This window comes from Parus major, chromosome 5 (genome assembly GCF_001522545.3).
Source record: "Parus major isolate Abel chromosome 5, Parus_major1.1, whole genome shotgun sequence".
NCBI lineage: Eukaryota > Metazoa > Chordata > Aves > Passeriformes > Paridae > Parus > Parus major.
The window spans coordinates 8,707,620-8,725,847 of NC_031774.1; the positions used below are offsets into that span (position 1 = coordinate 8,707,620).

The 18,228-nt window shown below is 39.1% G+C and overlaps 1 protein-coding gene across 5 annotated transcripts in view; it reads right to left on the minus strand.

Moving 5' to 3' along the window:
- Window positions 1–1,643: 1,643 nt before the first annotated feature.
- TPCN2 (two pore segment channel 2) overlaps window positions 1,644–18,228 on the minus strand; it is a 36,029-nt gene continuing 19,444 nt past the window's right edge. Inside the window, exons 21-27 of one of the 5 annotated variants that reach the window (XR_004497865.1) lie at window positions 17,946–18,036; window positions 17,744–17,826; window positions 17,130–17,211; window positions 15,620–15,705; window positions 14,842–14,912; window positions 3,034–4,982; window positions 1,644–2,573 (exon numbers count right to left, since the gene is read on the minus strand). Coding sequence is in view for 4 of the 5 variants with exons in the window: in XM_015631750.3 (XP_015487236.1) it covers window positions 4,837–4,982; window positions 14,842–14,912; window positions 15,620–15,705; window positions 17,130–17,211; window positions 17,744–17,826; window positions 17,946–18,036 (559 nt within the window). In the remaining variant the exon portion in view is untranslated. Of the gene's footprint in view, window positions 4,983–11,946; window positions 14,913–15,619; window positions 15,706–17,129; window positions 17,212–17,743; window positions 17,827–17,945; window positions 18,037–18,228 lie in introns of those variants that run through there. The other 4 variants (XM_015631751.3, XM_015631750.3, XM_015631753.3 and 1 more) reach the window with 4 other exon arrangements.

An 18,228-nucleotide genomic window follows, 5' to 3' on the forward strand; every position in this document is an offset into this window, starting at 1 on the left:
TAGAAGCACATGATATTCCAGAGGTTTATGATACACTAGAAAATAGGTGTAACAAAGTGTCCCAAAAATGCAGGAATGTTTTGATTATTTCAGGTGCCCTCCTTCACAACAGCAGTACCTTCTTTCTTTGTTTGCTCAAGAATTTTGTAGGGTCTTTCCTAATTGAACATTCTGAAGCTTTCTAGCTAAAAGGAACTTTTCATTAAAATGGGCAAGTCATTGAGCCCAAAATTCAACCTTTTAAGCTGTGTGCGCTTTTGTCGAATCCACAGCAGATCTAAAGGAACCTTCAGAAACTCCTGCTAGCGTTACTAGCAGGAACCTTTGGTTGCAGTCACTGAGGCTGCAAGGGCTCTCCAGTCACCACTGACCTTACAGATGCTCATGTTATTTTGTTAACATGATGGTTTTATGCCTCTTGGAGATTTGCCCAAAGATACATCCTTTGAAACAGGTACACATGGAATTACCAGCCTGCAAACTGTTCTTCTCCACCCACTGGAAATGATCAAATATCTTTTACACTGGGAAGCTGAAGTGGAAGGAAATAGTGGTCATTCTCTTAAAGTAACACTTAGAGAAGATGAGGATGTCATTGCAAACTTGTGGGGAAAAGTTTTCCCATTGTCAGCATGCAGAATAGCACAGGACAATAGGCAGCAAGATTTTTCTGTAGTCAGGTTGGTAAATCCTTGAATGTGAAGAAAATGAAAGCCAGAGGCAGTGTGTTCCAAAGAACTATTAATTAACTAAGGGTTATATAGCTGAGATTTAGAGAACTGACTCTTCAAAGAGACAGAACCAGCAAAAAGTATTGAAAAGAACATGAAACTTCAGTATTAGAACAGGTGTAATAGATTTCTCAAATATAAGAAGTTTTTCCAGTATCAGCTTCTTGCCTCAAGCAGCATCTTTGTCCAAAAGAAAATAGGAAAATTCTGCTACGTGTACTGCAAATGAAAAAATGAGAACATTCCCATTAGTCACCAACATTTTCCTCCGCCATAATCCCAAAGTGCCTTCTAATCAATTCCCTACAGATAAAACTCTCAGATGTTGTTTCTACTGTCACATTCTCACTGATGACTGTGTTCCTAGGTTAGACATTAGTGCCAGAGTGGGGTATCCTAGGAGTTTGTACACTTGACCTTCAGTACCACAGTTCCTGTCATCTCCAGTCTACCACCTTAATGTTCTTCAAAAGGTACACAAAGCATGGAATCAAATAATGAAACACTGCATAAGGGGACATATCACCTGTGTATAGGCAAATAAAGACAATCCCAGAGCTGTGTGGATGCAACAATTAACAAGTGAATTATTTAAACTAGTAAGAGAAATATTCAGGAATGAAATCAAGTCACTGTAGTTAAATCACTGCAGATAGGAGAAAGATGATCTAATGGAATAACCTCCAGACATCCAGTCCAAATAAAAGGAAGCCTCCTATGACTGAACAGGTTTCTTTTCTCACATTGATTCTTGCTTTATTTTCCAAACTTTTCAAGACAAGGGACTTCTGATGTCTTAGTTACTAGAAATTGAGACAATTGAGAATCTCTTGCAGTAATCTGTACAAACAAAAGACCAATATATTTTTAGAGATACCTGTCTTCAGAGAGTTCCCAACAGTACTCACAATGTGGTATAAAAATAGGTTTTATTAAGCTCTGCAGGAGCCAAAAGCCTTTATTCTTTGAAGAGACCATATACCATGAGTGAACAATGGTTTAGGACTTCCAGGGAGCTGGGATCCAGAAAATGCTGCCTCTTATTCATGCAAGATCATACCTTTTGGAGATGCAGAATCAAGCACTGAATCCTGAGCTCAATGAGAGCTTCAAAACAGAGCAGCTTTCGTACAGAGCTTGCTCTTGTTTCTGTGGGTTGTGGGTCTTGGGTTTGAACCAAACAGAAATGAGTTCAGTGAGTTCAGAAAAACCTCAGCATTACTAAGGCAAGACCTTCAGGTCAGACTGTAAGGATTGGTATTTGACATTCGGTGCTCAGTAGGAGCAGTGAACCACTGAGGTCCCTCCCTACCTCAGGGACAAACAATTCCTAAATTCAGCCCATCCCTGATGCCTGAAGGAAGTCCATGGAGACAGTTCTTTCTTATTCCCAGGCAAATTAGCAAAAGAAAGATGTTAAATTCCTTCCAGTCACTGAGTTTACACACTACCAACAACATTGTCCATAAAGTAGGAGACTGATGTCATTTCCATGGAGGTGATAGTAGAATGGGCAGTTTAAAGTTAAGAGATTTACAATAGCAGCAACTCACAATTTTTAAAAAGACAGCAAACAAGTATGTGATTCTGTAAAGGAAAAAGGCACATTTGTATGTATGCCTGCTGTAGTTTGTATTCTCCTTAAGGATATGACACATCCCTTTGTGTGAGCTACACCATGAGATGTTAAAGGAAAACAGAAAACAAAGAAAACCAAATGCTCTATCTCTTCACTGAAATGAACACACCCCAAACAGACTTATCTTCTAGTTCCAAAGAGGGACAGATTCTCGAAGTCTTTCAAGCACTATCTACGTTATCCAAAAAGGCCAAATACTCACCCTGTAGAAAAAAATATTGAAAGGTTAATTTCTTCCTAAAAGGATAACAAATACTGTTCTGCTTCTCATATTTTTACTACAGAAAACCAGAAATTTCTAATAAAAACTATCACTTTTTCTGGCCACATTCACAGACCCACTTGATTCTTTCCAGTAGAACTTTTACGTGCTTTTATTTGCACCAAGATCTTGGGAACAAGCATGGTCTGCCAGGGATATGGGATTTAATTTGGGAGCTGTTAGTTGCAGTCATCACATTAAAGCTCCTCAGTATCACAGAGCAAACGCACCTGCAGAGACACAGCTTTTATGTTTACAGGCATACATGTTTTTATGTGTATATATACATATATATTTACATATATACACATGCAAGCACACTTTTGGAGAGAAATCTTGTGTCCCAAACACAAAAGGCTGTCACACCATAAATGCCATTCTGAGATCTCATCTGCAGTTACCTGTATCACAAGCATGCAGAACTGCAGTTCTTTCTGGCTTTATTTTGCTGGGATGCCATGTCAAGTGGTAAATGCTCTGCTGCCACCCAATGACGTTTCTTGGGATTGTCCATTTCCCAAGACCCTTTTCTCCTACTCTACAACCAGCTTAAAAAAAAAAAAAAATCAGGTCAAATTAAAGGCAGCACTTAGAGTTGGAGTACTTTGCCTACCTGTGGTGCCTTGGCCTCTGGGGAACACAGGACATCACCACCTCTCCTCACCTGTATGCAAATGGCCCCAGTCCTTTTCATCATTCCGCCAACAGCGGCAAAACTTTATCTGAATTCCCAGTCACAAAACCATCATTGTGCTGTGGCAGTTAATTTTTACTAGTTTACAATGTACTTTCCTTTGCACAAGAGATAATGCCAGCTAAGCACAGCAAACCTTTCACACAGCTGTTATTATGCTTTATAGGCCATCAAAGTGTTGATTTCATAGCACTGTGTCAATGCCAGACATGCTGACTTCCCACACTGTTTTCACTGCTCAGTTCCTTTCTTCGCTTTCCTGACAAAGCACAATTTGTTTTAGTCCTTACTACTACATGTAAATTTAGTTTGCAATGCTGTATAAACACAAGTGGTAGCTCCTCAGGTTTAAGTGAAAAAGGGGAAATGCTGTAATGTGGGTCTTGAGGTTCACCCCACCTAAGTAAGTTCTCAAAAGTTAGAACATTTCAGCTTTTCTTGCAGTAAAAATAGACATTTGTATAGTGCTAGTTTAAGGAAATCCAAGAAACTAGCCAAGTAATTATTGTCAATATGTATTTGCACACAAGAACAAACTGCTCAGTTCTGAAGAATTTGTCCAGAATTCTAGGGCAACAACATGTGCATCTGCTCAAATTAACATTTAATGTTATTTAACATTTGTCATCCCCGAGTATACAATGAATTACTTTAAAATGCGGTTTACATTTTCAGTTATCAGCTTGAGCTGGTATAAAAGACCCTGACTGCTCAGGGGTGAATGCTCAGTTGAGAGTTTATTGTCACAGAGGAACCACAATTACAGGTTTAAAGGAAGCCCAGCAGTGCTTGATTTATTTTCACCTATTTCATTACCACTCTTGTTTTGGAACACAAGATGTAGCAGGATGTTCCTCTTACCAGAACATACAGGCTGTAGAATAATACACTAAAAAGTTAAAGGATGGAAGAAGTAACTTCTTTCCCAATAACCATCTACAAGAAAATTTGATCACTGCATTAAAAGATAAAAGTTATTTCCAAAACATTCTGTCCACTGCTGTCCTCTGGGGTTCTCAAAGATCAGAGATTGTTCTGAGACTCATTAATAGTTAATATTTAACTAAGAGGCAAAAAACCCCTAGATTTGGCACTTTATAAGAAGCACCACTTTCATACCCTTATATTTTCATACCTCAAGCACAATGCAGAAGTGTTAGAGATCCATATACCTTGGTACAAACAGATGGGTATTACTGATAATTCACTGCCTCAAAACATACCTTTTTATGTTTTGCCATTAAAAAACAAAACCTGATTGTATTCCAACCTCCTTGATTCAGGCCCCAGAACTTAGCTATGCTGAGAATGTTCCCTTAAGTACATCCAGAAGCGCTGATCACACAGCCCACCCCGCATGGTCATTATAAAATGAGGGCTTAAACTCCCTCTGCTGGTTAAAAATACAGATAAAGAGTTAAAGACCTCTCATGTCAAAAAAAATATGAAAAAATAGTACATAAAAACTTTTAAAAAAATAAAATAATCTTTATCTCTTCTTTAGAGGTTTTCATCTTTCCAGGTGTTGGCACCTCAAAGTGATTTTGCAGTACCTGAAAGGAAAACTCCTGGCCTCCCATTTGTTACTCCCATGAAACACACGTCTGTGACTGGGAAGCTCTGCAGATGAGTCCTGCACAATTTCCTTCTTAAGCACTGCCAACAGATCACAAAGAGAACAGTAACTGTGATGAAACACTAACCAGTCTGTACAAAAAAGATGGGAGAACTGCTGGAAAAAAATACACCATCAGAGTAGCAAATTAAGATGTAGTTGACATGGACCAAAATTACAACTTTAGGTCAAATTTACTGTGGAGAAAGATCTACTAGAGGCAATGGTGGCAAATGGGGTTCAGTCCCAAATCCTAAAATAATTTTTTGTGCTCCAAGTCATTTTGGTTCAGTTTCTTCCATGCAACGTGATCCTTCTCTTCATCTATGTCAAATTCCAGAGAGAGGATTTCTGCCCTAATGAGCCTACAGAGCAGATTCTGTGATAGGTCAGATAATTCTTAATTTATCCCAAAATTATGTTGAAAACATCGTGTCTCACCTACCCCTACCTTGCACAGGAGCATTCATTCCTACACCACAATTAAGCAGTCAAGAAGATATTGTACAGTCAGAAGAACTGTGACAGCAACCCTATAAAATGACCTGAAGCATAAATGGCAAAGCAGCCTTTGGGAGCGCCCAGTGAGAGGGCGATTTCCCATTAACCCCCCTGGTAAGTCCAGCTCTGCAGTGACCCAAATCAAATGGCAATATTTTACACGTATTCTACTTAAGCCTAAACACCACCACAAGTGTGATTCAGACATACATTGATGGGTCACAAACCTTGTAATCCAAACCACCATTTTACCTATGTGGGATTAGGATTTAATTCTGTTCTTCCTCATTTAATGAGCTAGACACGGTCCCCACTAAATACCTGTTCATGAGTGTCTGGTAAAAAGCCAGTTAACACCTCTCTGTGCAGATCAGAAATGACAAACATGAAAATTCAGTGCAGACCTGCATATGAGGTGCCTCAGACTTACATTTCACAAGATCCACCTATGCAATGCATGTGAGCCTTAGAATATTTAAGCCCAAACCCAAACTTTCCTCATACCTCACTTTGCAATGTCTACACAATCAGGAAGTGGAGGATCCTGCTATACAGATCTCCCGAGGACTGCACCAGGGTCACTCAGGAGATGAGAACAGAACCAAGGGCTTTGGAAAACGTCAGAGACAAAGTTAAAAGTCACTGTGTAGGGTCTCAAATACACAGATGTTTCAAACATCTGATTTTTAAGTGCTGAGTTTGATGGCAGTAGATATTACAGTGGGCACCAACCCAAGACAGAGCTGAGGAGGAAAGGCTAGTGAACAAAACAGGAAGAAAAGCAGAGCATGAAAAACAATAATTCACATGCTTGCTTTGTGTAATCTACCCTAGACAGGCCTCAGCAAGCAAGTTAACTTCAGATCTCAATTACAACACATGGGCAACTTTATTGCCCAACAAAGAGTACCTTAGACATTTATAATCTCATTTTATTAAATTTTCCTACTTGTGACATTTACTATTGGGTGTGTAGGTGTGTGAGGTTAATACAAAAATCTGTATTTGTGTATTACAAGATTGAAAGCTCACCTGTGTGGCAGGTGTTGCTGTGGGCACATGCTTGGATTATGGATTAACCAACTCCTATCAAAAACTGGGGTCTATCACAAAATCTAAAGCAAGGAAGGCAGATGTTTCTCCTGCTGATCATCTAGCTGATCTAGCAATCATCCTGCTGATAGCCCTAGCTGAGGGCTCTGATTGAATTGGCTTTGCTTCCTTCATGAAATCTGATTACAGAAAGAGAGGGGTGACACCTCACACCTTTAAGTGAACCTTAAAGGACAACCCCTTCTGCTGGCTACTTTGATCTAAGTTTTATTGTCTGGGTTTAACACCTTCACCTTTGATTTCACAGGGAACTTACTTGGAGGCTTTTCCTATAGCAAGTGTCCAAGTCTTTTCACAGAAACTACCAACTATCCAGGACATTTTTGACTAAACACTTGTAGTTTTGGTGAATTACTCTCACTGGTATTAAACACATATGGGAAGACACATTATAGAATCAAGTTTTACTTTCTAAGATCAGTACTTATTAGACAAAAAAAGAGCACTGTCAGCACATTGTGTGAGGAACCAATTCATTCCTAAAGGCAAGGAGACCTAAAATAATAACACAGTACAGGCCAGACTGGCTTCCCAGCTCACCTCAGAAGAATGCTCTTTCTACAAGGCCATTGTTACACCACCACCACCACCACCAGTTCAATGCTATAGTGTTAGTTTTGCAGCAGACACAAAACAGTTCTTTCTGGGGAGCAAATAAATCCAGTCTGCTTTTAGCCAGAATCCTACACAATAGCCCTAATTTTAAGCATAAAAATAAAAATCCCTTCTGGTCTTCCCTAATGTGACAGACTGTGTAACACAATCCTTACAATTAAATTCTAATTTCTGCATCCACCCCAGCAACCTCTGGTTGTATTAGAGGTCATATTTCATGTTACACAGACACACACCTGCTACACAGTAGAACTTGATCTTAAAAATGCACTCAATTTTCTATTTTGACATGAATCTCCACTCTCTCAAATGCTGATGATCCTTTGCCAGTGAGACTGTGCAGGGCAATTGGCCTGGGCAGTTTTCCAAATTCAATATGACGTTGCAAGCACTCACCAGCTCTGAATACTCACTGTTCACTCACCTCCAAGAACAAAATACAAGAAGTACAAAGGAACATGAGGCTAAAAGCATTTTTGAAGTGTGTTTCAGGTACAACAGAAGGCTGGAGCTGTTGTTTAGGACAGTCATCCTGTATTTTTCCACTAGTTTGTACAGTTGAAGTAGTGACTTAACTAGAATCTATCAGTTTACTTACACTTACCAAACTTCCAGCACATGTGCCATCCTCACCTCATCCCTACTAAATATTTATAAATAAGATGGCAAATCAGCAATAGTCCTCCCTCCTCTTTTGATAAGATAGAAAATAAGTAGATTTAGATATTTAGAGGTTCCAAGATTTTTTAAAAACTTTTTAAAAAAGTTAAAAAGTTATGTAAAAGAATAGGCAGCAACAAAATTATAAACCAATTGAAGTGGAAAAGCCAACATCATCTTCTAAACCTGCAAGTGAAGCACACAGCTGGTGAAAAAAAAAAAAAAAAAGCAGCATTGTGTGTTAGCAAAGGCTGTGAGCAAGGACTACAGGTTTTTTTCTTAATTCTCCCACGGATTTCAAGCTTGGCTGCAGGCAGATCACCAAATATCTCAGCTGATCATCTACAAAACAAGGATAGCAATATGTTCCTATCCCAGCAGGATGTTTTCAGAAGAGTGCTTAGGAGGCACTCACTGCAATGATGTGGTCCATGAAAGTCTGTGCACAGAACAAAGACAACACCTGCTCCACTGGTTAATGGGAAAAAGATGACTGAGACTGTTACAAGGACTTTCTAGCATTAAAGGACAAGCTGCAATTGCCTCTGGCTTACAGTTAAGAAATTCAACATCAGTGAACCATTCTTTTATACAATTACAGTGGAAAAAAATTTAAGTATAGGACTAGATAAGAACATAGTGCAAGTAAACTACATCAATGTTTGGAATTCCACATCAAAGGCAACATTTAGGTTTTCCTTATAGTGTGTAACATAGCTCATGACAAAATATCCTTTTGCTTCCTTTGGCAAACAAGTGCATAGATGATGGAAGTAAATGCACACTGCAGTTTTTCCTCCAGGATTGCAATAATTTCAGTTAACTTAGACACTTTTGAAAAACATTTATTATCACTTGTAACTCCATTTTATACAGTGTTGAAGTTCTTCTCATATTCTCAGTGGGAGATAATGATAGGTGGCTCTTCCAGTGACTTGCGGGACATATCCCCATGTACTTAGTATTTGAAAAATGCCAGCTCAGCCTTGAGGGGATGTTACGTTCCAGGGCTGCAGGATCATGTCCAGGGAAGCTACAGTTACCAGTGACCGACACGGGACTTCAATGAGGCGGGCTTCTGCTCAGGAAACCATTTATTCAGCACAGGAACAAACTCAGTTTAGATCACGAGACAGAAAGCCCAGAACAGAGACAGGGTGATAGGTTTTGTGGGACAGAACCAGGGTGGAGTTTAAGGTCGGGGACTAATAATGACAGAGCAAGAGAGAAACCCCAAGGGCTCAAACCCAACCACAACACCCTGGGCTGCCACCCCACCAGGGGTCCGGGGTGGGGCAACTCTTCCTGGGCTCACAGGGCCCATTCCCGAGGGAGAGGAATGGAATGCACTCCTGCTGGGCTTTAAAGCCACACCTCTCACTTTAACAATGCTTATCTGAAACTAAATCTTTGCTTCTTGGGCAGGGGGCACCTCACAAGGGGATTTTTTTCTGACCATCTTTTTTCACATTATGCTGGGAAAATTGTAGCTCTACAAAGACAGAAGACGTTTTGAGTTCATAATGAAACATGAACTTCAAGATTAAGGAAGTCTGATGATCTAGTGTTTATTCCTGAATTAGCAACCGATTTCCCATGACCTTAGCTTCATCCTTTAGATACTTCATGATCTATTTTATCTTTTAAATGAGAGATTGTATGTCTGAAGAGTGCAGACAAGAAATCAAGAAAGGATTCAGATTCTACTCTGCCTTGGATCCAGGGAAACATCAGACCTATTTAAATTAAAATTAATTTTGTTAACTACTTACCTTTTGTTCATACTTACCTTTGGTAAAGTAAGGTATTGTAATATTAAGGTTAATTACTATATCTTTGCTTTTCGTAAGGTTTTCTAGTTGTTCCTAGGATTTATGCAGCATCAGTCCCCTGGTAATAACTTTTTAATTCATTCACCAAACCAAGTTTAAAAGAAGAGCTGAAGTGTGAGAGGTATAAGGGTCATGCATTTTGCGACATCTGATAGCAGGCAGAGCAGAGTGCCCAAACTAAGTGTCTTCATCACGGGAAAAATCAAGTTATCTGACCTCCTTTGCATGTCAGAGAGCCAAGACAAACTTTGAGACAGGCAACACATGCCCTCCTCTTGCCCAAAAAGCTAAGGGATTTAGAAATGAGATTAAAGGGAACCCAGCAGAGTGAACTGCATGGAGAACAATGGAGCTAGTGCAAGGTCAAATATCAGCAACAAAGCACATACAACTCAAGCTCATCTTCCTGTGTATAATGGGAAGCTGAAGGAGCATAATTCTGGTTTTGCTATCCCTACTTGTACAACAGTTGCACACTGTAAACATTTGTAAGCCATTAGCGAGACCCAGCAGAACACTGTAACAACAAAAGCTAGGTTTGTTAAAGCCACAGGAATTCTTTCCAGTGAAACCACAGAGAGGTAGGCGGGACAGGATCTCAGGGAGCAGCTGAGCCACCACCACACAGGGCCTCACAAACATCTAGACAAAGCTGTAGCAGGTGACAGTCAAATTCCTCCTAAAACAGCTCTTGAGCAAAGGGGAGTCTGCTACCTCCCAGATACAGTGCTCAGAGCTCGGGAGCATCCTCAAATCCAAACTACAAATCCCACAACCAGCACAAGCAATTACACAGCATCAACAGCTCTCTCCTCTCAAATATTTACATACTTGCCTATCGTTTTTAAAAGTATTTGCCCGTCTCTTGTTGATCTGAACAAATTATTTACCCTAAAGTTCTTCTAAACTCACACCTTTCATATGTCTTAAGACCTCTGTTATTGTCCTGTAATGAACATCTTACCCCAACTATTTATTTTAAAATGCAGGGACCAAAACAGTCATAGAGAGATACAAAAGGAAGTACTATTACAAATTACAGCAAAGCAATTTTCTTTTGATCTCTTTCAGATGCTGTTAGCTCATTCAATTTGCAGAACACTATCAGCCCCCGAATATTTGTCTTCTACTACTACTTTTTCCCTGCCATGCACTGGTAAATTGCAACAGTGCATATTTATCTCTTAAATTTTATTTCACTAGTTTTGGCAATTTCCCCCAGTTTATCAAGGTCATTTTGAAACACTGTCATATAGAGAGTACTGCTTAGAGATGGACTACAAAGCAAATTTTACCCCTCTGCCCCTGAACCCCAAATTATTCCTACCTGGAACTCAGAAAACAAATGGTTCTGCATGTTTATAAAGACTTCAGATTAAGTCAAAAATAGGTGATTTCTGGAAAACTCTCAAGAGTTACATACCCTTTAAATTAGACAAAAATCTAGTGAAAGGAAAAAATCATTAACACCTACATGAACAATATAGGCAAACTCCTATTTTTCTTTTGTTTTCAATAAAACCCCAAGACAGAGCACTGGAATCGCTGGATCTGACAAAAGCACAACGTTAAACTGCAAATGCTGTGGTAACACTCTGCTCTACTCCTATTATACAGGCAGGTGAAAAAATGAACCATCTAGCAAGGTAAGAGGTAGTTCTGAAATGTGAAGATAACTAATCTATACCCTGTATTGTTTTCCTATAGACCATCTTTTTTTTTCTAGTTTTATGTCCTTTTTTCTTCTGCACTTTAATAAGTGTTGGAGGGATGCAAAGCAATATTCCCCAAAATGTGTTAAGTTCATAGCTGAGTTTGCCAGTCAGGTTCATCACTGTATTTCTGTATTTTTACTAAAAGAATCAATCAAGATTCAACTTTAGTTGAATCCTTCTTCTCCCTCCACTCCTAAATCTTAAAGCAACAAAAATTCATAGCAAATCAGGAAGGAAAAAAAAAACAAACATGCAGAATGTCAAGTTAGCCTTAATTAGGTGATTAAGGTCTTCCTTCAGAAGCTAGAAAAATCTGATCCTGATTTAATTACACAAAGTGATCTTCTCTTTGCTTCGGCTTTCACATGCTCCACCTAAGCACCTGCAACAACCATTGTCAGAGACATCACCTTGTTCCAGAACTGATTTTGTTCTGTCCTTAATAAAACCCCTCCATCTTCTAAACCAGAACATGCTACCAAAGAATGGCCTCAGCTAAATTACATGCAAAATCTGCCCCAGCTGAAATGCTATGAGAATGCTTTTCCACTGATGTCTTGGGGAAAAGAGAGATGAAGGAATACCTTTGTATTGTTGTTTGTAGAGATGGAAATGCAAATGAAAATCAACCTGGTCAAAACCATCAATGCTCAGTTCCAATGAGGTTTCACCTTAAAAACTGAATATGCCAAGTACCTAAAGAGGATGCTATGTGCCTCTAGAACTGGAAAATTAACAGAGCAGCATCCTTTAGGTCTGCATTTTGAAACCAAGCACTTATATCCCACTTGCATGTAAACTCCTCCATGGGCCCAGCTTTTAGGTGGCAAAAACAATGGAAACAGAGATGTCCAGCACTGCAGAAATCAGTAGGAAGGGAAAGGCAAAAACATACCACAAAAATCATTTCAACACCCCAATTATTTTCATGGATCAAGAAGAAAAGACTTTTTATAACAATGCAAACCTCAAATTTTACCTAATGATGAACATTCATTTCCATGATTTATACAATTTTTGCATAAGATTTGTGGTTATTTACATTTTCCAGTTCAAGTGACATTAGGTAGCACAATTTTGTATTAAATTCTAGTTACACTTTCAGTCAATTACACAAGTATGAAACAAGAACAAGACAGACTATTCCCTTCAGAATGCCTTCTCCACATTAGTCCAGATGTAAACAAGGCATAATGGAGACAGTTGTGATGTTTATGGTAATCCCACACCAATTTGTGTTGCTTTCATAGATTGTAGTGTAATGTAATGGCAAAAAAAAAAAAATCAACCACCAAACCCAGAAGAACATTAAGAAGCCAAAAAAAAATGAATTTTAAAAAAAATTAATTATATGCTGATAAGAACCAGACACTTCCTTTTTGGCAAGGCAAAGCTACTTCAAGTATTCATTAAAATGGAAAACAAAAATATATATATATTTTTTTTTTAGTAAAAAGGTAAAACAAGAGTGTTTAACCACTGTGTAATAAGTCCCAGTATATTGGGGGCAGTGACTATACATCATGCTAGAAGGAACAGAAACCATCCTGACATGGAGCCATATGAACAGAACAAACTCAAAACTAGAAAAACCATGTGCTGATGCCTTTATCAGCTTGCCATGATGAGTGTTTTAAGTGCATGACTGAAAATAAGCATGATGATGCCACTGAAACCAGTGCAAGTGAGTTACTGGGTGGCTTAAGAGACAAGAGACTGCACAGAGACAAGGGCATGGCATAAGAGGCAGGATTACAGCAGTAAAGAAAGACTGCAGGAGTAGCTCAGAACTCAGCTCACATTTGTTCTACACATATGAAAGCCACAACACATTCTTCTCCACAGCACAAAGAAAATACAAGCAAAAAGGTAAAGAAACAGATAAGAATAATTAAGTAACTTCTGAACAGTGAGACAAGGCAAAAATATGGTTTTGACCTGAAATGCACCATCATCCTGGATATTTTGTTGTCCTTCATGTAGGACAGAGAGAAATGGCAAATGATGAAAAAAGACAAGGAAAGGTACAGATGATGACTGCTTGGCACTTTTGAAAAACATTTTTTAACTAAAAAAAGAATCAAGTGACTTATAAATATTAGGTAATTATCTCCCCCAAGCTTTTGTCAATACAGAGATGACCACAGTAATGTCTATTTTGGTGACAAGTGTCTCAATGAGAAGGCAGCGCCCCAAAGGGCAGTTTCATTTTTACATATGAAAACAGTAGTTGTGGTAGATCCTATTTGTCATAGCAGTTTACCAGTTACGTGACAAAGATTTAAGCAAAAACACCTTTTTAGAGGAACTCTAAAAGATAACAAAAAGCATGTGGACACAGCTTACTGTGAATCCTCCACTTTGGACTTGTTGAGAAACTTATTTACCCAAAAAGTTTTACCCAGGTGAAAGTTAGTGGAGCACAACATGTGGTCATTAAGCCATAAAAGAATGTGATCCTGCAATACTAGTTGAGCACCTTCGATTCCCACAGGCTCAAATTAAAATTTCAAGTGTTAAGCACTTTGATTGTCCCATTCAACTTTTTTTTTCCCCCTTCCCCCTTTAAGCAGGTAACTCCAGTGATCATGGGACAACATTCCAGCCAAAGTTCACTCGCCTTAGCTTTTTCATGGAATACAACACCAGGAAGAGGACTTGGAGGAAAGTAAAAGGAAGAGGTTCAGTAAAGAGCAACATCAGAATATTGACTCTACTGAAAGAGAACTCAGTTTTACCACATTGAAAACCACAAGTGCAATTGCTCCAGTCCAGGTTCTAACTGCTCTCAGTGACCAGAATGGCATAACCAGCATGAACCCTCCCCCATGGAAAGCAAAGAAAAACAGGATGTGCAAAGCAGGCAGTCCCTGTTACTAAGCTGGAATTGATTGTGTTCCGACGTGATTAACTCCCAAAAATTTGGTAGGATATGCTGGTGTCACATTACAATAAAATTAGTGTTTCTGCTCTCACTATGAGAATATTAAGGATTTTGCTCTGGTCCTGCCTAATCCATTCATGAATTGCACGGCATAGCCCTTGCCACACTCGCCTGCCAGAAAAGGCAGCTCCATTTTCTTGTGCTGAAAAAAGTAGCAGGCTTAGTGGTTATAAAGTTCATGTTTTAAAGTGCACTGTCATTTTAAACAGACTTTCCCTATTAAAAAAAAAAGTAAATAAAACCATCTGATATCAACAACCTATAAAAATAACAGCTGCAATACTCCTTCTAAAATTGCAACTTAAAATCAAGTTAGCAAGATTCAAATCCTTTTCAAAAAAAGATATGAACCCAAAATAAAAAACTTTTCTGCAGAGAATTCCCAAGCAAAACCTCACGTCATGTCCTATAAGCCCCTCTCCTAACAGCATCTCACAGAAAATCCATTCAGTTTCTTGCAGCTAACAACCTCAAGAAAACAGAGGTCTAAATAAATCAGTCCTTCCCACCAGTCACCTACACAAATGCAGGTGTGGGTGTTGGTGCAGTTTTTCCATCAACTCCTCCTCTGTAGGTTCTTCCAAAACATCTCTACAAAGAAAAAGCATGAGTTGTTAGGGGCAGCAAAGGGAGCTTCCAAGCATTTGTTTTCGCAATGTGCAAGCTGAGATGTAACTGTGCTTGTTTCAGGAATGAAACAAGGAATTAAAATTACAATAAGCTGGTGCTCCCTAAAGATGCATCTAGCTGCAAGTGATCCATCCTCTACAGATGTGTCATGGAAACCAGCAGCTGTTTTCCCATAAGAAGCAGGGAAGCAACTTCCTGCACACAGTACAATACAATTGAAGGTCAGTAGATTTGTTTTCCTGAAAAAACTCCCAAATGAGAACATGCTCCCAATGCTACTATTGAGTATCCAACATGCACCACAAGTTCCACTAATAAATGATCATCAAGCATTAACTCACCACCCACAGTTTCATAATAAGCCAAGAACATGCATCACTTCCCTCATCTTCCCTTTTCTTTTTTCCCTTGTTTTTTCCTCCCTCAGCTGTTGTTCCCCTCACCCCCAGCACCTCTTCTCCCATCCTACTATAAGCACAAAGAATATAAAGGTTAGGCTAACAAGTCAGCTTAAAGCAGGCCAAACTAGCTTGCTGGATTTCTCCAGACTAACAGATTAAACAGTTTGCTTCAAAGTGAGGAAACAGAAGACATCTTGTAGCCATCACACCTTCTTAAAAGCAAAGAAAAATAAAACCACATTGATTATCAAGTCCAGCCCAACTCACCTGAACATGAGTTCAACTGTCCTCTGGTATTCAATATCTAAAAGAGACTCTCGCTGGCAGCGACGGTCCCACTTGTGAATAAAGTTCTGAAATGCAAAAGGAACAGCAAAAGATACAAAGGCTTCTTCTGATGGCACCAGAAAAGATGTTATATCTGGTCACTATGTTTGCAGATAAGGTCTGGGAGGCGGGTGGGGCTTGTTATTAAATGGTGAACACTGATTTATTTAGGCGTCAGCTTATTTACTTGCTGCAGGTCACTATTCAGGCCTTTGTTCAGCAATGACACAGCTTTCTCATCACAAACTGAAAGAACAGCAGAGCAGAAGACAGCCCTACTGCCTTCAGCTCCTAGCAAGGACTGCCTCCCCAAGACAACTCTGTGAACTACCCACAAGACTTCACCTGATTTTGATTTCTTCCTCTTTATATACCCAACAATATATAAACATACTACTAGTCCAGGCTTTGTCATGCTCCCTTATCTGTTATGAATAACTCTGACAAATGAATACCTAGGGAGTGGACACACAGCTCAGGAAAAAAAAATAAAGGGGAGAAAAAGAGTAACATCCTTCTCTCCTGCTACAGAATGCTGCACCTTGGCTCTGACAGCAACCTTTGGCCACAGCCCTGCAGAAACAAGCAGGTAGAAGATGTTCTGGACTGAAAGTCTGCCATTCTTCCTACTGTAGTAACCTGTAGTAAATTTTAATTTTCAGTACAGTCAGCAATGTCAAGAACTTTTCCAAATGAAACTTTCATAGGGTTTGAGATGGGGTGAAGTGCCCTCTACAGGCTCTCAGTTCCCTCCACTACCTATAAGAGAAGTCTACAATGGTGAACCTGGAGGAGATGGTTATGATTAGCATTCCCCTCTCCATCAGAAATTTGAATTTGCAGGAAAGTATGCAATGAGTAGCTAGCAGAACCAAATGTTCCTTGTGGCATTGCTCAGGCAACTGCTCTCCCACAGTTTCTCTGAAAAACTCTAGAATACGATCTCTTGAAAATAAGTAATCAGTTCCACTCCTCTAGTGTGGCACTGAAAAATGGTGCTAATTTAAACTGGGGTGGGAAGAAACACAGCAGAATCAAATAAAATAAGATTTTTTAATTTAAATTGCTCAGTTAATTTGCTGACAAATTAAAATGCAAAAAAGCCTGCAGCTTGAACAACTAATGTGGAATTTAAATGGTAATGTACAAGAGACAAGCAATTTTATAATACTTTAAATATTTCTCATCTTTATAATAAAGAGATTGATACAATGAAATTGTACATACCCAATGAGATACAACCAGTTTTGTGACAAAACTGCAAATAAAACATTTATTTTTCTCTAGGAAAAATAAAACAATTCCTCAGCTCCTCAGGCATAGGGCAGCAAGGAGAAAGGTAATGAAAACACACACAAACCCAATATAAAGTTGTCTGGGTTCTTTTCATTTCCTGCACAAATTAGAACCCGTTTTCAGGATCTCACACCAAATAAACACACTTCCTTACCTCCAGGAGTAAAGCTATGAAGAGATTAACCCAGATGACAGAGGAAATCAACCACCAAGCTACAAAATAGATCTTTGCCCACCTGCAGATCAGATGAACAGACAATACAATCAGATGAATAGACAATGGAGGCAGTAAATAACCTCGGCCTGAAAGTGAGCAGAGCACCATGAAATCATATTTTTTTTTCCTTGAAATATAATACTACTATTTTCTTAATGGAAAAGATGGCCTGGATCAAAAACATAAAAATAAAAAATGTTTGCTTTTCATTAATTTAGCCAAACAGACTCACTCTCCTGGGTTAACCAGCCAAAGGTCACTGGAACAGCTCAATCCAGGCACTATCCAGTTAATTCAAACATTCCCCATTAAGTCAGTAAATACAAATGAAAGGTATGTCCAGAGTTTTAAGTCTACAAAAAATTGTTGCCCGCAGAGAAAACACAGAAGCATTAGGTTTATTTCCTATATATCTGAACTGGTCCAAAATAAAGGTAAGCAGCATCCCTCTGAGCAGATGTTAGGAACTGTGCTATGTGTATACTTCTTGTTCAGGTACATTATAAGCTGAATTTATATTGTACTCCTTCTGTATTATTACAGATACTTACGGACTTGAATATCTTGAAAATGCATCCAAAAAAACTTGCCAGTTGTTCACCACCATCACATTCCAGAGGGTCACCACTGCTGCCTAAATAATGGGAGTAGACCAGTGTTTAATTGGCTGAACCACAGATTTAAGCCTCAGAAAAGAGGAGGAAAGACAAGCAAAGGGGAAGAAGGAGGGATTTCATCCATGATCAGACTCACAGCAAAGTCATCAAAGTTGTTGGGCCAATATTCCAGCTGTTCATAGGTCCCACACTGCAGAGTGCCATTGTCATGTGTTGTGTTGGCAGCACTGCAAGAGATTACAGGCTGGTGTGAACACAGCTCCTCATGAACTCTGCTTTAGAATTCTTCTGAGCCCCTTGCAAAAAGTTAGAATATCTCATACGGACAGAGAACAAGGGAAACAATTTAAAAAAAGTATTTCAGATAAAGCAGGGTAAAATTCCAAGCTACAGATAAGCATTCCTACAATTTCAATGCA